We start from the raw sequence: 20,853 nt of genomic DNA, 5'->3' as shown, positions 1-20,853 counted from the left end.
TCTGCTTGACACACACTGCAGTGGTCGGGTAACCTCTTCTATATGATCAGTTCTAGATCTTTAGGGTACACCCCAAAGACCACCTGGTCGCTTAGTTTAGAACTATCCGTATAGAAGTCTATGTATCTTCTGTTACCAGGGATATCGCAGTTTCAATCGGTTCTATCAGGAATAATGGTACAGTAGTTATTATCAAAAAGCGGCTCAGGTAGGGTGTAATCCACACTGCCTGGAACATCGGATATTGTATCAAGAATAACACAGTGTCCGTAGCCGCCACATGAGCAATGAGAAAATTTCCTTAACCTCACGGCAGTGGTCGCAGCAATTTGGATAGCCACAATGACCAAAAGCATAAGATATAGCATTAAATTCAGTGCATCAGATGGTGTCTCCCTCAGTGCGGCTGTGATGTACAAACAAGCCATCCTTTTAATCCGGTTAGGTATTTAGCAGTAGGTGGATTTCTTAAGCGCCGTCCACCAGACCCCAACATTATATAGCATTATTGGTCTGACAACTGCAGTATATACCCAATGCGTGACACGCGGTCTAACCCCTCAACTTTTGCCAATGGCTCTCTTGCAGGTGTATAGGACAAGATTTGCCTTTCTTGCCCTTTCCAAAATGTTGTTCAATATTCTGTCAAGCAAAACTCGCTTTCTATAAATGGAACATTCTCTCCACTCATGGAGACAGATTCCACTGTAGGCAATTTGTATCTCTTGCTGAAAAGAACTACTTCTGTCTTGGACGGACTTATACCTAGACCACTTTCGATAGCCCACTTTGCTTTTGCACGTAGAACTTCCTGAAGTATATCTCTTAGAGAGCTGGGAAACTTTCCCCTAACCGCAATTGCCATGTCATCAGCATACACGACCACTTTTACACCTTTTTCTTCCAGAGACAATAATATATTGGTAATGGCTATATTCCAAAGTAGAGGAGATTGTTAAACTCCTTGAGGTATTCCTCTGCTGACCCATTTTTTTAGATCCATTACGGCCAGCCGTAATGCATCTTTTAGTAGAGTTAATACCTAGAAACTCCAACTCCTTCATGATTGACGTCGGTTTTACATTATTGAATGCACCTTCAATGTCAAGAAATGCTACCATTGTATATTCGTTGACACCGAGAGAACCCTCTATGTAGCCGACTAGGTCGTGAAGGGCTGTTTCAGTGGATTTGCCTTTACTATATGCATGGTGCTGCCGTGACAGGCGATCTCCAGGGATCTTTGCCCTAAGATATATTTCTATCAACCTCTCAAGAGTCTTCAGCATAAAGGATGACAGACTAATAGGACGAAAATCTTTCGCCTTTGTGTGGTAGGGTTTTCCTGCTTCCGGAATGAAAATGACCTTCGTGTCCCTTCATCCCACAGGTATATATGACATTCTGATACAAGCAGAGTATATCTCCCTAAGCCAGGGAATCAGTCTATCAGACACAGCTTGTAATTCAACCGGTGATACGTCATCAGGGCCTGGCGACTTAAAGGAGTCGAAACTTCTTATCGCCCAAAGGTTTTTCGGCTCAGACGCAATTTCCCTAATTGCCTCCTAATGGCCTGCATACAAGTGCAACATTAGTGTAACATTTTCTTTTTTTTCAGAATCGAAATCACTATAAGTGTACTGGGAAACTTTCCCCTGACCGCAACAGCTACGTCATCTGCATACGAGACCACTTTTACGCCTCCTACTTCTAGAGACAATAATATATTGCGAATGGCCATATTCCAAAGTAGAGGAGACAGTACACCTCCTAGAAGAGTTCCTCTACTGACCCTTCTAGATCTTGTGATCCCAAGCCAGCCGTAATGCATCTAACTATCATTGTACATTCCTCCTGATATAGCTCCCATATAAACCGATCTCCCGATTGCACTTCATTAGCCCTTAGAGAGGGCAATTCTCCAACAATTTGACTGAAACTTTGCACAATTAAATTTACTATGGTCTGCGACATCTAAGCAAAGTGTAACCCAGTCAGTCCATAGCTCCAATAGCATAGCAATTGTTATACATTAGAAGATTCGTGCCGACCGAACGTAGCACGCTTTCATTTGTGTTGTTGGCATATATATTTATTAGACTATTCAGTACAAAAAACAAAGTCCAGATATGAAGGATGACTTATTTCCTTTCAAATTTATTATTGTTTTGTTATTTCAATACCATCCGGTTTCAAATACTTATCCTTACTATCGAAATTGTAAATTTGTTTTTTAAAATTATATCTTATTAATTTTTTTTTAAATAGTAAACAATCTTATTGCAATGAACATTAATCTGGTATGAAAGAAATTATTTTCACATATCCTCCATTTAATTATCTAAACAATTATTGTGATTGTCAAGATCTAAGCCATTTTAATATGAAGTCAATTACCTTTTATACATTTACACAATGATTGTGAGCAGATACAGAGCTGGTTTGTTGCAATTAATTCACTAAAGAGTCATTTAACAAAATATGAAAAAATTTATAAATAGAAATGGTGACACATTGGGAACAAACTATGTGTGAAATGTATATACGAAACCTTAATTAAAGGTGGGAGAGGAGATGGCGGATGGAATACAGACATGGGTATGGGCAAGTAGATGAAAGGCGGATGGCTGAAAAAATGGTAGGTTGGAACTACGACTTTTGTACATTGTACATAGCAAAGTATATACTAAGTATATAAAATAGACGCTCATCCTATTGCATCCTTGAAGAAAAATAAAGCCGCACTTAATGAAAAGAACAAATGGGGCCGAAGGACAGAAGGTAAAGGTAGGGATAGAGACCAAGAAGGAAGAATACAAAGATGAAATAAAAACAAGTTGGAATAAATTAGCATATTTTATCTTCTACAGCTTCGGCAGCACTAAAGGTCCTTCTGATGTATTTGAAGTGGTTTTTATCCCGGAACCATGGGTGTGTGGAGGAATAGTACGTGGACTAAGTATTCCTGGATTTAAACTACTCCAGGGTACGGGGGAATGAAAGAAACAGTCTATATTCTTTCAAAGAGTAGTCTTAACGTATTTCTTCTTCCGTCGCTAAGCACTGAAGATTCAGTACACTCAGAGAAATTTGTTAGTAAAAACAGCAAAAAATTTTGCTGTAAGTGCAGAAAGTCTGCTGAAAATGGGACAGCAGTAGTTTTTTGCTGAAACTGGAAAAAATTTATATATATACAAGCAGAGTGCCATATAGAGTAAACTTTTTTCCCAATTTTCACAATATTTACAATTTGCTAATTTTTGAACGAAATTAAATAACAGCAAACAAAATAACTACTACCATTATGTTTATGCTTTTGAATAAGAAATAAACGCCTACACTTTGCATTTATTTTTTAATATAGAGCAAACGCCGCAATAATAGTTAAGAAATTAAAAAAATTTGTATGAATTCATACAAATTGAAAATTTTTAATTAAATATCGGCAGACGGTGTTTTAATATCAGAGTAATTTCTTTGAGTATAGAAGCTAACCTTGAAAATAATTAGTCTCATTATTGGTTGGCTTCTCTATATAAGAGATGCCGCCTTCAAGCCTGAAGTTGCTTTAAAGTGCTCCCTCGTCTAAGCAGAAGAAAGGCGGATTGGGATAAATTTCGGAACACATTCTGCCCGACTATCCCTTCAAGAGCATAAAAGGAAGTGGAAACTGCGAAGATCATCGGCATAATGGTGAAGCGGATGACGACAGCCCTGAATCACTCACTTGGTCCAGCATATCCTACAGCCAAGCCAAGATGCAAACAGGGACAGCCATGGCGCCATGGTGGAGCCCAGAACAGGTTGGTCTAAGGCAGGGTTGCAGAAAACTTTTCAACAGGGCAAAAGCACTGTATATATATTGGGTTGCCCAAAAAGTAATTGCGCATTTTTCATATAGTCGGCGTTGACAAATTTTTTCAGCTTGTGACTCTGTAATTGCATGACTTGTGACTCTGTAATTGCATTCTTTCTTCTGTCAGTTATCAGCTGTTACTTTTAGATTGCTTTAGAAAAAAGTGTAAAAAAAGTATATTTGATTAAGTTAAGTCATTCCAAGTTTTATTAAAAATGCATTTACTTTCTTTCAAAAAATCCGCAATTACTTTTTGGGCAACCCAATATATGGCGCTCTGAGTTAAGAAAGTACAAGCTGAGAAAGGCCCAGAACAAATTTTGGGTGAAGTTCTGCAGTTCCCTGGAGTATACATCTTAGGCTAAGAAAGATCCTATCCTAGAAACCTATTACGGTATGATATATTCGGAAGTTGTTGATACACATTTCCCGAGAAATTCTCAAATGGACAACGTGGGGCCAGAAGAGGTTCTCACTGACACGCATTCGCCGAAAGTAATGGTGAAACTTTATCGAGTTGAAAATCCTTTGGGCGATAAAACGTTTCGAGTCCTTCAAATCGAAAAGCCTTGATGGTGTATCACCGGTTAAATAACAAGCTCTGTCCAATAGATTGACTCCCTGGCTTAGTGAGATATACTATGAGTGTATCAGTATGTCCCATATATCTGTGGGATGGAGAGATGGTCATTTTCAATCCAAAAACAGGAAAACCTTACCACACAAAGACGAAAGATTTTCGTCCAATTAGTCTGTCGTACTTTATGCTGAAGACTCTTGGGATGTTTATAGAAACATATCTCAGGGCAAAGATCCCCGAAGCCGCCTGTCGTGGCAGCAGCATGCATATTTTTACAAAATAAAAATGTTTGCCTATGAACATTCCACTAAGAAACAGGTGCAAACTTCTCACATATCAATGAGTGCTGTCCGATTCAAGTTTAAGCTCAATGATAAGGGGCCTCCTTTTTATAGCCGAGTCCGAACGGTGTGCCGCAGTGTGACACCTCATTGAAGAGAAGTTTTGCATGGCATAGCACCACACAAATGTTGCCAGCATTAGGAGGGGAAAACCACCACTGAAAATTTTTTCTGCTGGTCTCGCCAGGATTCCAACCCAGGCGTTCAGCCTCATAGGCGGGCATGCTAACCTCCGCGCTACGGTGGCCTCCATGCATATAGTAAAGGCAGCATGCATATAGTAAAGACAAATCCACTGAAACAGACCTTCACGACCTAGTCGGCTAAATAGAGGGTTCTCTCGCTGTCAAGGAATATACGATGGTAGCATTTCTTGAAGGTGCTTTCAATAATTTAAAACCAACACGAAGGAGTTGGAGGAGCATCGACTCTACCGTAAGAAAATTTGTTAATAACTAACTTATTAAAAGATGCATTACGGCAGGCTTGGGATTTGAATATCTAAAACGATGGGTCAGCCGAGGAACACCTCAAGGAGGTGTACTGTCTCCTCTACTTTGGAATATAATCATTAACAATATATTATTGTCCCTGGAAGGAAAAGGTATAAAAGTGGTAGCGTATGATTATGGCGTGGCAATTGAATTTAGGGGAAAGTTTCCCATCACTCTAAGACATATACTTCAGGAGGGTCTACGTGCAACAGCGAAGTGGGCTACCGAAAGTGGTCTAGATATAAATCCGTGCAAGACAAAAGTAGTTTTTTTCAGCAGGATATACAAGTTGCCTACAATGGCACCTGTATTCTTGGGAGGAGAGAATGATCCATTTACAGAAAGCGCAAAATACCTGGGTGTTTTGCTGGACAGGAAATTGAACTTCAAATCCAATATTTTGGAAAGGGCAAGAAAGGCAACTCTTGCACTATACACCTGCAAGTGAGGCTAATGGGGTATATACTACAGTTGTCAGACCTATAATACCATATGGTGTTGTGGTCCGGTGGACGGCGCTTCAAAAGTCCACTTCAATACTCAACAGGATCCAATGCATGGCTTGTTTGTGCATCACAGCCGCACTGAGGACGACACCGTCTGATGCACTGAATTTAATCCTACATCTAATGCCTCTGGACATTGTGGCCAGACAATTTGCTGCGACCACTGCCGTGAGGCTATGGGAGCTTTCTCTTTGGTCATGTAGCGGCTGTGTCCGTAGCCGCTACATGTGTTGTCCTTGACACAATATCTGATATTCCAAGCGGTACCTGAGCAGTTTTTTTGCTAAAAAGTACTGTACCACTATTCCTGATAGAACCGATTGAAACTACGATATCCCTGGTACTAAAAGTCACATAGACTTCTATACGGATGGTTCCAAACTAGACGACCAGTTGGGCTTTGGGGTGTTCTCCAAAGATCTAGAACAGATTATATAGAAAAGGTTACCCGACCACTGCAGTGTGTATCAAGCGGAGATCCTGGCATAAATATCATCTCAGACAGCCAGGCAGCCATTAAACCCCCGGAGAACATATTACTGAACACAAAAACCGCCCTCGACTGTCGCAGATCTCTCAACGAGATGGCTGAAGAGTTCAAAATTCATCTGTTCTGGTTACCGGGCCACAGAGATATCCCAGGGATTTGTAAAGCTGACGAGCTTGCGAGCCTTGGTGCAACCTTACTTAGAAACTGGAATCTGTGGGTATGCGTCTAGCGACTTGAAAGCTTAGTCTTCAGGATCAGTCCCGAAGGACAACGAATGATAGGTAGTCGCAAAGAGGGGGCTGTGAGCACTTCAAATCTATATGGCGTAATCTAGACTTGAAGATGTCTACCACTTTGCTGTCACTGGCTAGAACAGACGTCTCAGTTATTGTGTCCGTCTAATCGGAAAACAAAAAACAAGCAGACAGACTGAAGGTTGCCAGCAACGACTTTTGCAGAAGCTGTGAGGACATCGAAGAAGAAGAGACCATAGAACACCTTCTGTGCGTGTGTGTGTCCCACTGGCAGTCAGAAGAACTTTCACTTCAGGTCCTCATTTCTTTGAGTTGTTGGGCTTTTTAAAGCGATCTGGATGGTTCAACGCTAGGAACTAGAAGACATCTTCCTTCTTCTGTTCTTGTAGTATCACAATGGACAAAAACGTCTAAGTGAGTCTGATGGCAAACTGCCACTTAAACCTAACCTAATCCAATCCTATAGCTGCCATAAAAACCGATCACCCCATTTGATGTATTTTATGACCTTCATTTAGTTTTTTGGATTATGGAAGATTTTGTCCGAAGAAGTTTACCAAAGTGATCCATGTTGAAGGGTATAGAAATTTTGAACCGGTTCAACTTTACACGCTATTACTTGTTCATTTCATCGTTTTTCGCGGAGGCTAGTCTTCACTGACGATGCTTCCCATTAGCAGTTTTGTGTGCTCTGCTTCCGCCACACGTTTGCTTTGATAGTTATCTCTTTAGACTATTTACATAAACATTTACCATAATGTAAAAATAAATCGCATATATAAGAAATGTAGGGGTTCCCCAAAGAGAAATTCAAGTCATTTGAAATTCCATTCCATTCCAATTTTCTTTTCTTTTTTGTTATTCAGTTTTGTAAAAATGATGATTTTTTTTTGGGTCATTGAAATCAACTCATTTGAATAGGAACGAATCTGGAAGAGTCTAATATAAACCATAGAAAGCTCTTCAGTCGCATTTTGAATTCTAGCACATTCTAATTGGCGAATGATCTATAAACGATTTTACTAAAAGAGAGTAGAAAACACTAGTACAACTTTTTCCACACACAGCACAACAAATTTGACATAGGAATAGCACAATAAAACGTTAAAATATTTTTTTTTTTTTTTCATTTTTTTAAATTTGTTTTTTTTTTATTAAATTAACATAGTGTTTTAAATAAATATCACTTTCACTAAAACTATTCGATACTGAGTTCGGCAACATCCACTTTAGCCATAAAAACCACCATAATAAGGACGACGATAGTAGCCACCGTAATAGGGACGGCCATAGTAGCCACCGTAATAAGGACGTCCGTAATAGCCGCCATAATACGGACGGCCATAATATCCAAATGGACTGCCTAATCCAAAGGCTATGAATTGACGAGCTTGACGTGTCTTCTCATCTCCACTCTCGACTCCAGCATCAACAGCCAATAAATCGTTAGCGGGCACCTTTTCATTATCTTCTACTTGTTCGATTGCAGCAGACCATGCCAGGGCCAAGAAACAGGCAAAAATAGCCAATAACACACAAGCACGCATTTTGTACAATTATGAGTTAAACTAGAAATTATTTATCTTTCAACTGTGTTATTTATTTGTAGTAACGACGTTCTTTACTGGTATCCGTAATGTTAACGTTTATGGCGATACTCGCCAAGATGGGTCGCTTATATACCGGCACCATCGATGAGCCAATGTGTTTGAGAAATGTGAGAAATTCTATTATGATTTGACGTCGATATTGTTTTAGCTTTGGATTTGCATTAGATGGAGTTGTGGTGGCAGAACACAACAATGAAAAGAAAGTTAATCCACCATGCAGCACGCAAACAACTCGCGATCTATATCTCACAGTACTTAGAAGAGAACAAAAAAAAAATCGTAATGAAATGTATGGATAATATTTAAAAATGTGTTAAGCTATTATGAGACTGAATAAATAAGAAGCTACAAAAAGGCATTAAATTAAATGATGGTTACGTCTGAGGCTTCATGGGGAAAAGTCATTGTTTGTTCACCGCACATCATTTAAAGTGGGATGCCCCTTAAGCTGAGCTCGAAATTTCCCTATAAATGTGAAACAAGTAAATAGGCATTAAGTTCGGCCGAGGCGAACTTTGGATACCCACTACCTCGGCTGTATATTTACCACCGTTCTTCATAATACGGTGAAAAAATATAAGGGTCTAACACAACTCATTGTACCAAATTCATCGGTTAAAAAATTCGCCTAAGAACTTTAATTGGGAGATCGGTATATGTATATGACTGCTATATCCAAATATAGACCGATCTGAACTATATAGGACACGAGTGTCAAAGAGCTTAAGAGGGCTCTCTGTGTCAAAATTCAGCGAAATTGGATAATAATTGCGGATTTTATAAGTCGAAGAACTTAAATTGGGATATTGGTTTATATGGCAGCTAAATCTAAATATAGACCAATATGGAACATATTGAACTCGAATCGAAGAGCCCAATACAACCCACTGTGCCAAATTTCAGCAAAATCGAGTAATAAATGTCCTTTATGGTCCCAAGAACTGAAATCGAGAGATCGGTGTATATCGCATCTATATACACATATAGCCCGATCTTGACCATACTCGGTACAAATGTCGAAATGCCTAACAGAACTCAATGTGCTAAATTTCAGCGAAATCGGTTATTAAATTCACCTTTTATGGGCCTAAAACCTCAACTCACTATACCAAGTTTCGGCGAAATCAAAAAATGAATACGCCCATTTTGGGTCCAAGACATTAAATCGAGATATCGGTCTATATTGCAGTTATATCCAAATCTGGACCGATCTGGGTCAAATTTAACAAGGATGTCAAAATTCGTTTTGGGCCGAAGACCCTAAATCGAAAGATCGGTCTATATGGCAGCTATACTCAAGTCTGAACCAATCTCGACAATATCGAACAAGGATATTGAGAGCCCTAACACATCTCACTGTTCCAAATTTCGGCGAAATCGGATAATATATGTGGCTTTAATGGGCCCAAGACCTCAAATCGAGAGATCGGTCTATATGGCAGCTATATCTAAATTTGATCGCTTTCATGGGCCCAAGACCTCAAATCGAGAGATCGGTCTATATGGCAGCAATACTCAAGTCTGAACCGATCTCGGCCGTATTGAACGAGAATATTGAGAGGCCTTACACTACTAACTGTCCCAAATTTCAGCGAAATAGGATAATAAATGCTCGTCTTATAGGCCCAAAATCTTAAATCGAAAGATCGGTATATATGGAAGCTGCATTCAAATCTGGACCGATCTAGGCCGTATTGAACAGGGATGTCGGGGAGCATAACACAACTCGCTATACTAAATTTCAAAGAAATCGGATAATAAATACGCTTGTTATGGGCCCAAGACCCTAAATTGAGAGATCGGTATTTATGGCAGTTATATCGAAATATAGACCGATCTTAACCATACTCGGTACGAATGTCGAAGGGCCTAACGCTACTCATTGTGCCTAATTTCAGCGAAATGTGTTAATAAATTCACCTTTTTTTTGCCTTAAACCTTGGATCGGAAGAAGGGAGATGTTGAGGAGCCATTGAGAACTTTCGAGCGTCAATATTTAGTTTGGCCTTTTTTGTTGTTATTATTGTTAATGTAGTTTTTATACCCTCCACCATAGGATGCATCGAAAGATGCATCTGAGACCCCATAAAGTATATATATTCTTGATCTTCATGTCATTTTAAGTCGATCTAGCCATGTCCGTCCGTCTGTCTGTGAAAAGCACGCTAACTTTTGAAGGAGTAAACCTAGGAGCTTAAAATTTTGCACTAATACTTTTAATTAGTGTAGGTCGGTTGGGATTGTAAATGGGCCAAATCGGTCCATGTTTTGATATAATTGCCATATAAACCGATCTTGGGTCTTGACTTCTTGAGCCTCTAGAGGGCGCAATTTTCGTCCGATTTGACTTAAATTTTGCACGTAGTGTTTTGGTATCACTTCCAACAACTGCGCTAAGTATGGTTCAAATCGGTTCATAACCTGATATAGCTGACTTATAAACAGATCTTGGGTCTTGACTTCTTGAGCCTCTAGAGGGCGCAATTCTCATTCGATTTGACTAAAATGTTGCAAGTAGTGTTTTGGTATCACTTCCAACAACTTCGCTAAGTATGGTTCAAATCGGTTCATGTTTTGATACAGCTGCCATATAAACCGATCTTGGGTCTTGACTTCTTGAACCTCTAGAGGGCGCAATTCTCATCCGATTTGACTAAAATTTTGCACGTGGTGTTCTGGTATCACTTCCAACAACTGTGCTATGTATGGTTCAATTCGGTCCATGTTTTGATATAGCTGCCATATAAACTGATCTTGGATCTTGATTTCTTGAGTCTCTAGAGGGCGCAATTCTCATCCGATTTGTACAACGGCTTCTCTCACGACCTTCAACATACGTGTCTAATATGGTCTGAATCGATCAATAGCTTGATACAGCTCCCATATAAATCTATCTCTTGAGCCCCTACAAGGCGCAATTCTTATCCGAATAAACTGAAATAATACACAATGACTTCTACAATGTTCAGCATTCATTTATGGTCCGAATTGGACTATAACTTGATATAGCTTCAATTGCATAACAGTTCTTATTGAATATTCTTTGTTTGCCTAAAAAAAAAATACCGCGCATAAAACTCGACAAAAGCGATCCATGGTGGAGGATATATAAGATTCGGCGGCGAACTTAGCACTTGGACGATGTTGGTAGACTACATAAAGTATATATTGGGTTGCCCAAAAAGTAATTGCGGATTTTTCATATAGTCGGCGTTGACAAATTTTTTCACAGCTTGTGACTCTGTAATTGCATTCTTTCTTCTGTCAGATATCAGATGTTACTTTTAGCTTGCTTTAGAAAAAAGTGTAAAAAAAGTATATTTGATTAAAGTTCATTCTAAATTTTATTAAAAATGCATTTACTTTCTTTTAAAAAATCCGTAATTACTTTTTGGGCAACCTCTTGATCGTTTCGACGTTCTGAGTCGATCTAGCCATGTTCGTCTGTCGAAATCACGATAAAGGTCGAACGCGTAAAGCTAGCTGGTTGAAATTTTGCACAGATATTTAGTATCGATGTAGGTCGTTGGGGATTGCAAATGGGCCATGCCGGTTCAGATTTCGATATAATTCCTATATAAACCGATCTCCCGATTTGACTTCTTAGGCCCTTGGAAGCTGTAATTTCTGTCCGATTTGGCTGAAATTTTTCATGTAGTGTTCTATTATGACTTTCAGCAACTGTGCCAAGTACGGTCCAAATCGGTCCGTTACCCTATATAGCTCCCATATAAACCGATCTCTTGATTTGATTTCTTGAACCTTACAAGCCGCAATTTTTGTCCGATATAGCTGAAATCGTATATGTAGTGTTCTGTTATGACTTCCAAGAACTGTGTCTAGTACGGATCATATCGGTCTAAATCTTAATATAGCTCTCATATAAACCGATCTCCCGATTCGACTTCTTAAGCCCTTACAAGTCGCAATTTTTGCCCGATTTTGCTCAAATCTTATATGTAGATTTCTGTTATGACTTTCAAGAACTGTGCCAAGTACGGTCCAAATCGGTCTATAACCCGATATAGCTCTAATATAAACCGACCTCCCGATTTGACTTCTTGAACCCCTACAAGCCGCAATTTTTGTCCGATTTGGCTGAAATTTTGCATGACTTTTAGCAACTGCGATCAGTACGGTCCACATCGGTCTATAACCCGATAGAGCTCCCATATAAACCGATCTCCCGACTTGACTTTTTGAGCTCCTGGAAGCCACAAGATTTATCCGATTTGGCTGAAATTCGGCATTCGCTGTTCTATTACGACTTCCAACAACTGTGCCAAATACGGTTCAAATCAGAGTATAACCTAATATATTGGGTTGCCCAAAAAGTAATTGCGGATTTTTCATATAGTCGGCGTTGACAAATTTTTTCACAGCTTGTGACTCTGTAATTGCATTCTTTCTTCTGTCAGTTATCAGTTGTTACTTTTAGCTTGCCATGTAAACCAATAGCTCCCATGTATACCAGTCTCTCGATCATCCTTGTTCGGTTACTAGAAGCTTTAATTTTTGGTGGTTTGACGGATGATTGGTATGTAGAATATAATTATGACTTCAGCTTAATTTATTTTGTAAAAGTTTTTAGTAGAATCCATTGTGGTGGGTTCCCAAGGTTCGACCCGGCCGAACTTAGCACGCTTTACTTATTGTTTCTGTCTAATTCATTAGAATGAGTCACGTTTACACTCAAGCTACAATAGATAACGACAACAAATCGGTTGCCAATTGTCATTAGCATGAACAACTTGGACGATAGACCAATTAGAAGTGTCGATAAATGAACTCATTCTAGACATTCCCAAGGCAAAGAAGAGCAGTGAACTTTCAGCATTATATTTAATGTAATTGAAGAGGAAGCAGACATTGTAAAATCGTCGCAGGATCTTGCAACGATCCAAAAAAATGTGTATTCCTTTCAATGTGGTTTCTATTCGTTTCAAATGGTTTAATAAAATGCATATACCCTCCTATAGAAAGGTTTAAGCATACACAATAAATTTTATAACACGAGCTTCTTACATCACTGCCTTTGAACGATTTTTCGAGAAATAGAAACTTCCAATACACAATGTATGCTACTCTCAAATGATAATGTCTTAATGTGTTTGCGGTTAAGCTATCATACATAATTAATAGTCTTTCTTATAAATTATAAATTCGCCAGAGACGTCAAAAAGAAAACAAAACAAGATTAAAAACAAATTATACAATTCAGACTTCAAACGTAATGCTCTCGGGAATTTTAAGCACCATCGTCAGAGGTTTATGAACATTATTTAGACCATCTGACTTCTGTGCAGATTCGTGTCACACTATTTGAAATTTGAAATTTATTTTCTCTAACTTCGGAGAGGCATGTGAGAATTGAGTTCAAAGTTTGGAAGAATGTTAACTCAAGCAGAAAACCAGACGCATTAAAAAAGTTGAATAAAAAAAGCGGCGCGTTTGACTCTCATATTAGTTGGAAAGATACAGAGGAGACGTTAGGTTTTGCGGAACATGGTTTCTTAGAAAAACACATAATATCAGTTGGGAAGAGTTGATTGAACGAACAAAAAACTTTGGTGTATACTTAATCCTAATGAAACCTAAAAATTAATTTTAATCTGCAGCAAACTCAAATAATAATTATTTAAGGTGTATCAAAAAAAAATTTGCAGGATGTCTATGGCAAATTGGACAATTATTGCAATAGTAATTGAAGTTAAACCTAGAACAAACAAATTAGAAAAGATAAACGTCGGTACTGCGGAAATTGGGCAATAACACTACGTGAACGCTATATCTAATTCTGAACTAATTTTAATGGAAATCGCAGAGATTTTCAGATGGGTAATAAAACAATCCATAGAAAATTTCTACCACACCTGTACAATATGTGTATAATCGAGCGATGAATATATGTGGAAAAAATCAATTTGCAAAATATCAGAAAAATCTAATAAAACACACAAATTTCCACCATATATTCAACAAGTAAGAGTGTAATAAGTTCGGCCGGGCCGAATTTTGGGAACCCACCACCATGGTTTCTGCTAAAAATGTATACAAACTTAATTAAGTTGAAAGGCATAATTTTATTCTACATACCATGCTTCTGTCAACCCATCAAAAATTAAAGCTTCTAGGAAACGCATAAGGATAAACGGGAGACGATTATATTTATAACCTTGATAAGTATACCCACTTCTGTGGTACAGGGTATTATAAGTTAGTGAATTTGTTTGTAACACCCAGAAGGAAGAGAGATAGATCCATTGATAAGTAAACCGATCGACTCAGAATCACTATCTGCTTTGATTTACCTATGTCCGTCTGTCTTTTGTTGTTGGAGCAGTGTGTTGTACACTGAGGCGGCAGCCCTTGCCGATCCAATCCGGTATGTACAACCGGCTGCCATGGGATTTCCGTCTGTCTGTCTGTTCGTCTGCCTATCTATCTGTCCATGTTAATTTGTGTAGAAACTAAAGGTCGCAATTTTCATCCGATCTTCTTCAAATTTGGTACAGGCATGTTTTTCAGCCTAGAGACGAAGCCTATTGAAATTGCAAAATATCGGTTCAGATTTCGATATAGCTCCCATATATATGTTCGTCCGATTTGCAGTAATTATGCAATAAAAAAGTCATTCGTTAACCGATTCTCTCGAAATTCAGCAGGAAGGATTTTGTCTTGACTCTCGACATTACTGGTGAATTTCATAGAAATCGGTTCAGAATTAGATATAGCTCTCATATGTATATATCCCCTGATTTTCAATCCTAGAGCTACTGCAAGCGAATTTATTGACCAATCTCCCCAAAATTTTGTACAACGCCTTCCTCGACGACTCCCACAATATCCATAGAGTTTGGTCGAAATCGGTTCAGATTTAAATATAGCTCCCATATGTTCGTCCGATTCTGAGAAATATTGCAATAAAATGGTCATTTGTGAACCGATTTTCTCGAAATCCAGCAGCAAGGATTTTCTTAACACTCCTAATATTACTGGTGAGTTTCACAGAAACCAGTCCAGATTTAGATATAGATGCCATATATGTATATCGCCCAATTTTCACTTCAGAGCCACTGCAAGCGCATTTATTGACCAATATTGCCAAAATTGGGCATAACGTTTTCCTCGATGCCTACCAAAATATCTAAGAAGTTGTGTCAAAATTGGTTCAGATTTACAATAGGTGTAACTCCCATATATATGTTCCTCACATTATGAGTAATTTGCAATCATGTTGTCATTTGTCAACCGTTTGTATTACAGTTTGAACATAATTGGCCGAAATTTGATACGAATTGTTTAATAACTCATCTGATGTTGGTAACAACGGCAGAGTTATACTTGGTTTGAAATAGAACACAATGAGCACAATGCACAGACAAAGTATCAACTGCAATATGTCTATACAACTCCCAGAGAGGTGGAAAGAGATAATTCCAGCGATGAATGTAGGAAAAGAAATAGAAACAAGTAAAAAGGCGTTAAGTTAGGCCGGGCAGAACTGTGGATACCCGCCACCTCTGGTATATATGTAAACAAACTTTTGTCATAATCCGGTAAAAAAAAAATACACAATTTATGCCCCCATAGCAGCTATAACGAAATATGGTCCGATTTGGACCAAATTCGACACGGATATTGAGTAGGTGAGGGAGTGAGTATAAGTACAAGTCATTGTTCAATTTTGTAGAACAAAATATTGGTCTTTTGGTAGCCAAATCCAAATATAGACCGATCTGAACCATACCACCACGGAACCACGGATGTCGAAAAGCCTAACATTGGTCACTGTGTCAAATTTCAGCGAAATTGGATTATAAAACACCTTTTATGGGGCCGAGACTTTAAATCGAGAGATCGGTCTATATACCAGCAATATCCAAATGTGAATCGATCTGGGCCAAATTGAAGAGGGTAGAGGGTCGAAGGCCCTAACACAACTCACTGTCCGAAATTTCACCTTTTATGGGTCCATAACCTCAAATCGAGGGATCGGTCTATATGGCAACTATATCCAAATCTGGACCGATTTGAGCCAAATTAAAGAAGAATGTTGAAGGGCCTAACGCAACTCACTGTCCCAAAGTTCGGCGAAATCGGACAATAAATGCGCCTTTTATGGGCCCATGACCTTAATTCGAGAGATCGGTCTATATGGCAACTATATCCAAATCTGGACCGATCGGAGCCAAATTAAAGAAAGATGTCGAATGGCCTAACACAACTAACCGTCCCAAATTTTTGCAAAACCGGATAATAAATGTAGCTTTTATGAGCCTAAGACTTAATCGCCGGATCGGTCTGTATGGGGGCTATATCAAGATATACTCCGTATAGTCCATCTTCGAGCTTAACCTGCCTATGGACAAAAAAAAAAAGAATCTGTGCAAAGTTTCAGCTTAATATCTTTATTTTTAAAGACTGTAGCGTGATTTCAACAGACAAACGGGCGGACATGGCTAGATCGTCTTAGATCAAATCATCAAGAATATATATACTTTATAGGGTCGGAAATGGATATTTCGATGTATTGCAAACGGAATGACAAAATGAATATGCTCAATTATCTCATTGACTTTAGGTTCTACTCTTTCACACAGTACGCTCGAGAGTATCTTGTATGCAATGGGGAGGATACTTATTCCTCTGTATTTGGCACATTCCGTCTTGTCTCCTTTCTTGTGTACGAGACATAATATGCTGAGGTTCCAATCATCGGGTAAGCGTTCTTCAAGCCAGATTGCGCAGATAAGCTGATGCATACGCCCTATCAGCGTGTCGCCTCCGATCTTAAATAGTTCAGCGGGTAACCCGTCGGCTCCTGCTGCCTTGTTGTTCTTTAGTCGGGTCACTGCTACTTGAACCTCATTCTGACTAGGAGGTAAACATTCTATACCATCATCATTGATTGGTTCTGCGGTATTCTCTTCACCGTCGAATTTAACGAGGATCATAGGTGTATGTATAATCTTAATAGGGGTACGAAAATGGATAGTGCGATGTGTTGCATATAGAATGACAAAATTAATATACATCTGTCCTTCGGTAGAGGGAAAAACTAAATTTATTTTTGAGACAAATTAAATTTGAACTTTTCTTTTGAACATGTATCATATATTAATTAATTTTGGTGCAATTTACAAATATGATGGGACTATTTACTTACCCTATTAACCTTTTGATTAAAACTATTTGATTTAAATATTTTTGTTTGTCACCTATTGGTCATAATTATAATATTTTTCCACTGAAATTTTAAACCATGAAAGGACTGATTCCATTTTGGCTATATTCAAGATTCACCGCATGGACATTTTTCATATTTTTTGTTTGTTTTAAATTTATTTTCCCCAAATATACCCACAGCAGAGCCACATCAACAAAAATAACACCATACTTATTTGTTTTAAATTTTTTTTATTTATTTTTTTTTTTTTTCTTAATTTTCCATTAATATAACTTAGTTTTCTTATAATTAACACTTAACTTCTATGTATTAGGAATTGTTTGTCTTTGGTGCATCGTCTTTATCCATAGTAACCACCATAGTAGGGACGACCGTAGAAACCACCATAAGGACGGCCATAGAATCCACCATAGGGGCGGCCATAGAAACCACCGTAGGGACGACCATAGAAGCCACCATAGGGACGACCAAATCCAAAACCAAATTGACGCGCCTGACGGCTGTTCTCATCGCCACTCTCGACTCCAGCATCGACCGACAATAAATCGTTGGCAGCCACATTTTCACTATCATCGAATTGTTGTTGTTCTACAGCAGCGGACCAGGCCAAAGCCATAAAGCAAGCCAAAACAGCCAATAATACAAAAGCACGCATTTTGAAGATAAAACTAGAACCTTAGTCTAGCAGCGATATAAGATGTTCTTTGAGAGTGCGTTCTTAACTCGAACTCGAGACGTTTACGTTTAATTGAGTTATTCGCCAACTTGGGTCATTTATATACCAAAATCGCCAACGTCCGAGGAAAATGTGAGAAATTCTATTTTGATGTTGAGAATTTATTTTGCAATAGACTCATTCGCTCACCCACCTGCCATGTGGCGGCAGGGGGGAGACAAAGAAAAAAAAACCGGCAAGAAGTCACCAGCATACACGCAAACAATTCGCCGTCAACAATCTGTATCGCACAAACAAAAGAGCGCAAAAAAAATCGTAAACAAATGAATGAATATCTTTCATGAGCGCTTTAAGCCATTATGAGACAAAATAAACAAAGCCAAGTTCGAAAAAAAAAAATAATGTAGCTAATGAATGAAGCTGCAAAGCTATTATTGGTCACACATCATAAAAACTATGCTGCCCCCCTTGGAGACAAATGGAATTTCTTTAAGCGTGGTTGGCAGAAAGAATATTAAAATACAAAAAATAATCCCAATTTACAATTCATTAAGTTAAATAAAGCCTAAGATCTAGTGTGGCGCACTTTGTATGCCAAGCATCATGGGATTCTACGATAATCTTGTGTGTGGCTGCCAGATGTACACCCTACGATGGGTGCTTCCCCCAACTTGTTTAATGTTGAATTCGCAGAGGTTTGCTACGTATTTACATTTCGGGTTCATCAACTAACAAGTAAAAGGGTACTAAGTTCGTCCGGGCCGAATCTTATATACCCTCCACCATGGATCGCATTTGACGAGTTCTTTGCCCGGTATCTCTTTTTAGGCGAATAAAGAAAACGGATAAGGGTTGCTATGCTATTGGAGTTATATCAAGTTATGGTTTGATTCGGACCACAATTGAATTAAATGTTAAAGACCATAGCAGAAGTCATTGTGTAAAATTTCAGCCAATTCTGATAAGAATTGTGCCCTTTAGGAGCTCAAGAAGTAAAATAGGGGCATCGGAAGCTCAGGTTATAGACCAATTTAGATCATATTTGGCACCTATGTTAAATGGTCATGGGAGAAGCCGTTGTACAAAATTTCAAATTTCATCAACATGCGTCATGCGAAATATCACCCATATCGGATAAGAATTGCGACCTCTAGAGGCTCAAGAAGTCAAGACCCCAGATCGGTTTACATGAAAGCTATATTACTTAATGAACCGATTTAAACCATACTTAGCAAAATTGATGAAAGTGATACTGAAACTCCATGTGCAAAATTTCAGCCAAATGGGATAATAATTGGGCCTCCGAGCGGCTCAAGAAGTCAAGATCCCAGATCGGTTTATACGGAAACTATATCAGATTAAAGACCGATTTGATCATATTAGACACAGTTGTTGGATGTCATAAGCAAACATGTCATGCAAAATTTCAGCCAAATCGGATGAGATTTGAGCCCTCTTGTGGCTCAAGAAGTCAGGACCCCAGATCGGTTAACATGGCAGCTATATCACGTAATCCACCGATTTAAACCATACTTAGCACAATTGTTAAAAGTGATACTAAAACTCCATGTGATACATTTTCAGCCAAATCGGATAATAATTGCACCCTCTAGAGGCTCAAGAAGTCAAGATCCCAGATCGGTTTATATGGCAGCTATATCAAATCAAAGACCGATTTGAACCCTACTTGGCACAGTTATTGGAAGTCATAAATATCGTTATAATATCATCAATAAATATCATCCATGCGTCATACAAAATATCACCCAAATTGGATAAGAATTGCGACCTCTAGAGGCTCAAAAAGTCAAGACCCCAGATCGGTTTATATGTCAGCTATACCACGTTATGAACCGATTTAAACTATTATATATACTTAGCACAATTGTTGAAAGTGATGGTGCAAATTTTCAGCCAAATCTGATAACAATTGCGCCCTCTAGAGGCACAAGAAGTCAAGATCCCAGATAGGTTTATATGGCAGCTAAATAGATTTGAATCATATTGAACACAGTTGTTGGAAGTCATAACAAAACATGTCACGCAAAATTTCAGCCAAATCGGCTCAATAAGTCAAGATCACCGATCGGTTTATATGGCAGCTATATCAGATTATATACCAATTTAAACTTTACTTGGCACAGTTGTTAAAAGTTATAACAAAATATGTCATGCAAAATGTTAGGTAAATCGGATAAGAATGGCGCCCTGTAGAACCCAGATCGGTTTATATGGCAGCCAGATCAGGTTATAGACCGAATTGAACCCTACTTAACGCAGTTGTTGGAAATCATAAGAATTGCGCTTTTAGTGGCTCAAGAAGTCAAACTCCGAGATCGGTTTATATGGCAGTTATATCAAAACATGGACCGATATGGCCCATTTACAATCCCAACCGACCTACAGGGTGGCTGATGAAAGCCGCTACCAAAAAAAAATGTAATAACTTTTTTTCTATTTAATAATAATAATTTAATAATTAATTTAATTAATTAATTAATTAATTTAATTAATAATAATTTAATAATTAATTTAATAATTTAATTTAACATGAATAAAAGAAAAATGTATTCCATACACCGAAAAAAAAATGTAGCAATATTCATCATTGTAGCAATATTCATCAGCCACCCTGTACATTAATAAGAAGTATTTATGCAATATTGCAAGCGCCTAGCATTACTCCTCCGAAAGATAGGTGCTTTCAAAGGACGGTTGGACGGACAGACCGACGGATCGACATGGCTAGATCGACTTTAAATGTCATAACGATCAAGAATATATAAACTTTATGGGGTCTTAGACGAATATTTCGAGTAGTTACGAATATTTCGAGGAGTTACATAAACCGAT

At 38.4% G+C, this 20,853-nt stretch overlaps 2 protein-coding genes across 2 annotated transcripts in view; both read right to left on the bottom strand.

Moving 5' to 3' along the window:
• LOC131995010 (uncharacterized) overlaps positions 1-20,853 on the bottom strand; it is a 268,050-nt gene that overhangs the window by 101,926 nt on the left and 145,271 nt on the right. The gene's annotated exons all lie outside the window — the stretch shown is intronic.
• Positions 7,648-8,188, bottom strand: LOC106083464 (uncharacterized). Its single transcript, XM_013246493.2, has one exon. The coding sequence runs from the start codon at positions 8,069-8,071 to the stop codon at positions 7,754-7,756; it is 318 nt and encodes a 105-aa protein (XP_013101947.2). The 5' UTR covers positions 8,072-8,188; the 3' UTR covers positions 7,648-7,753.

The sequence above is a fragment of the Stomoxys calcitrans genome, chromosome 2 (assembly GCF_963082655.1).
Source record: "Stomoxys calcitrans chromosome 2, idStoCalc2.1, whole genome shotgun sequence".
Lineage (NCBI taxonomy): Eukaryota > Metazoa > Arthropoda > Insecta > Diptera > Muscidae > Stomoxys > Stomoxys calcitrans.
The sequence above is the reverse complement of the archived record's forward strand: the minus strand, read 5'-3'. Positions and strand labels throughout refer to the sequence as shown.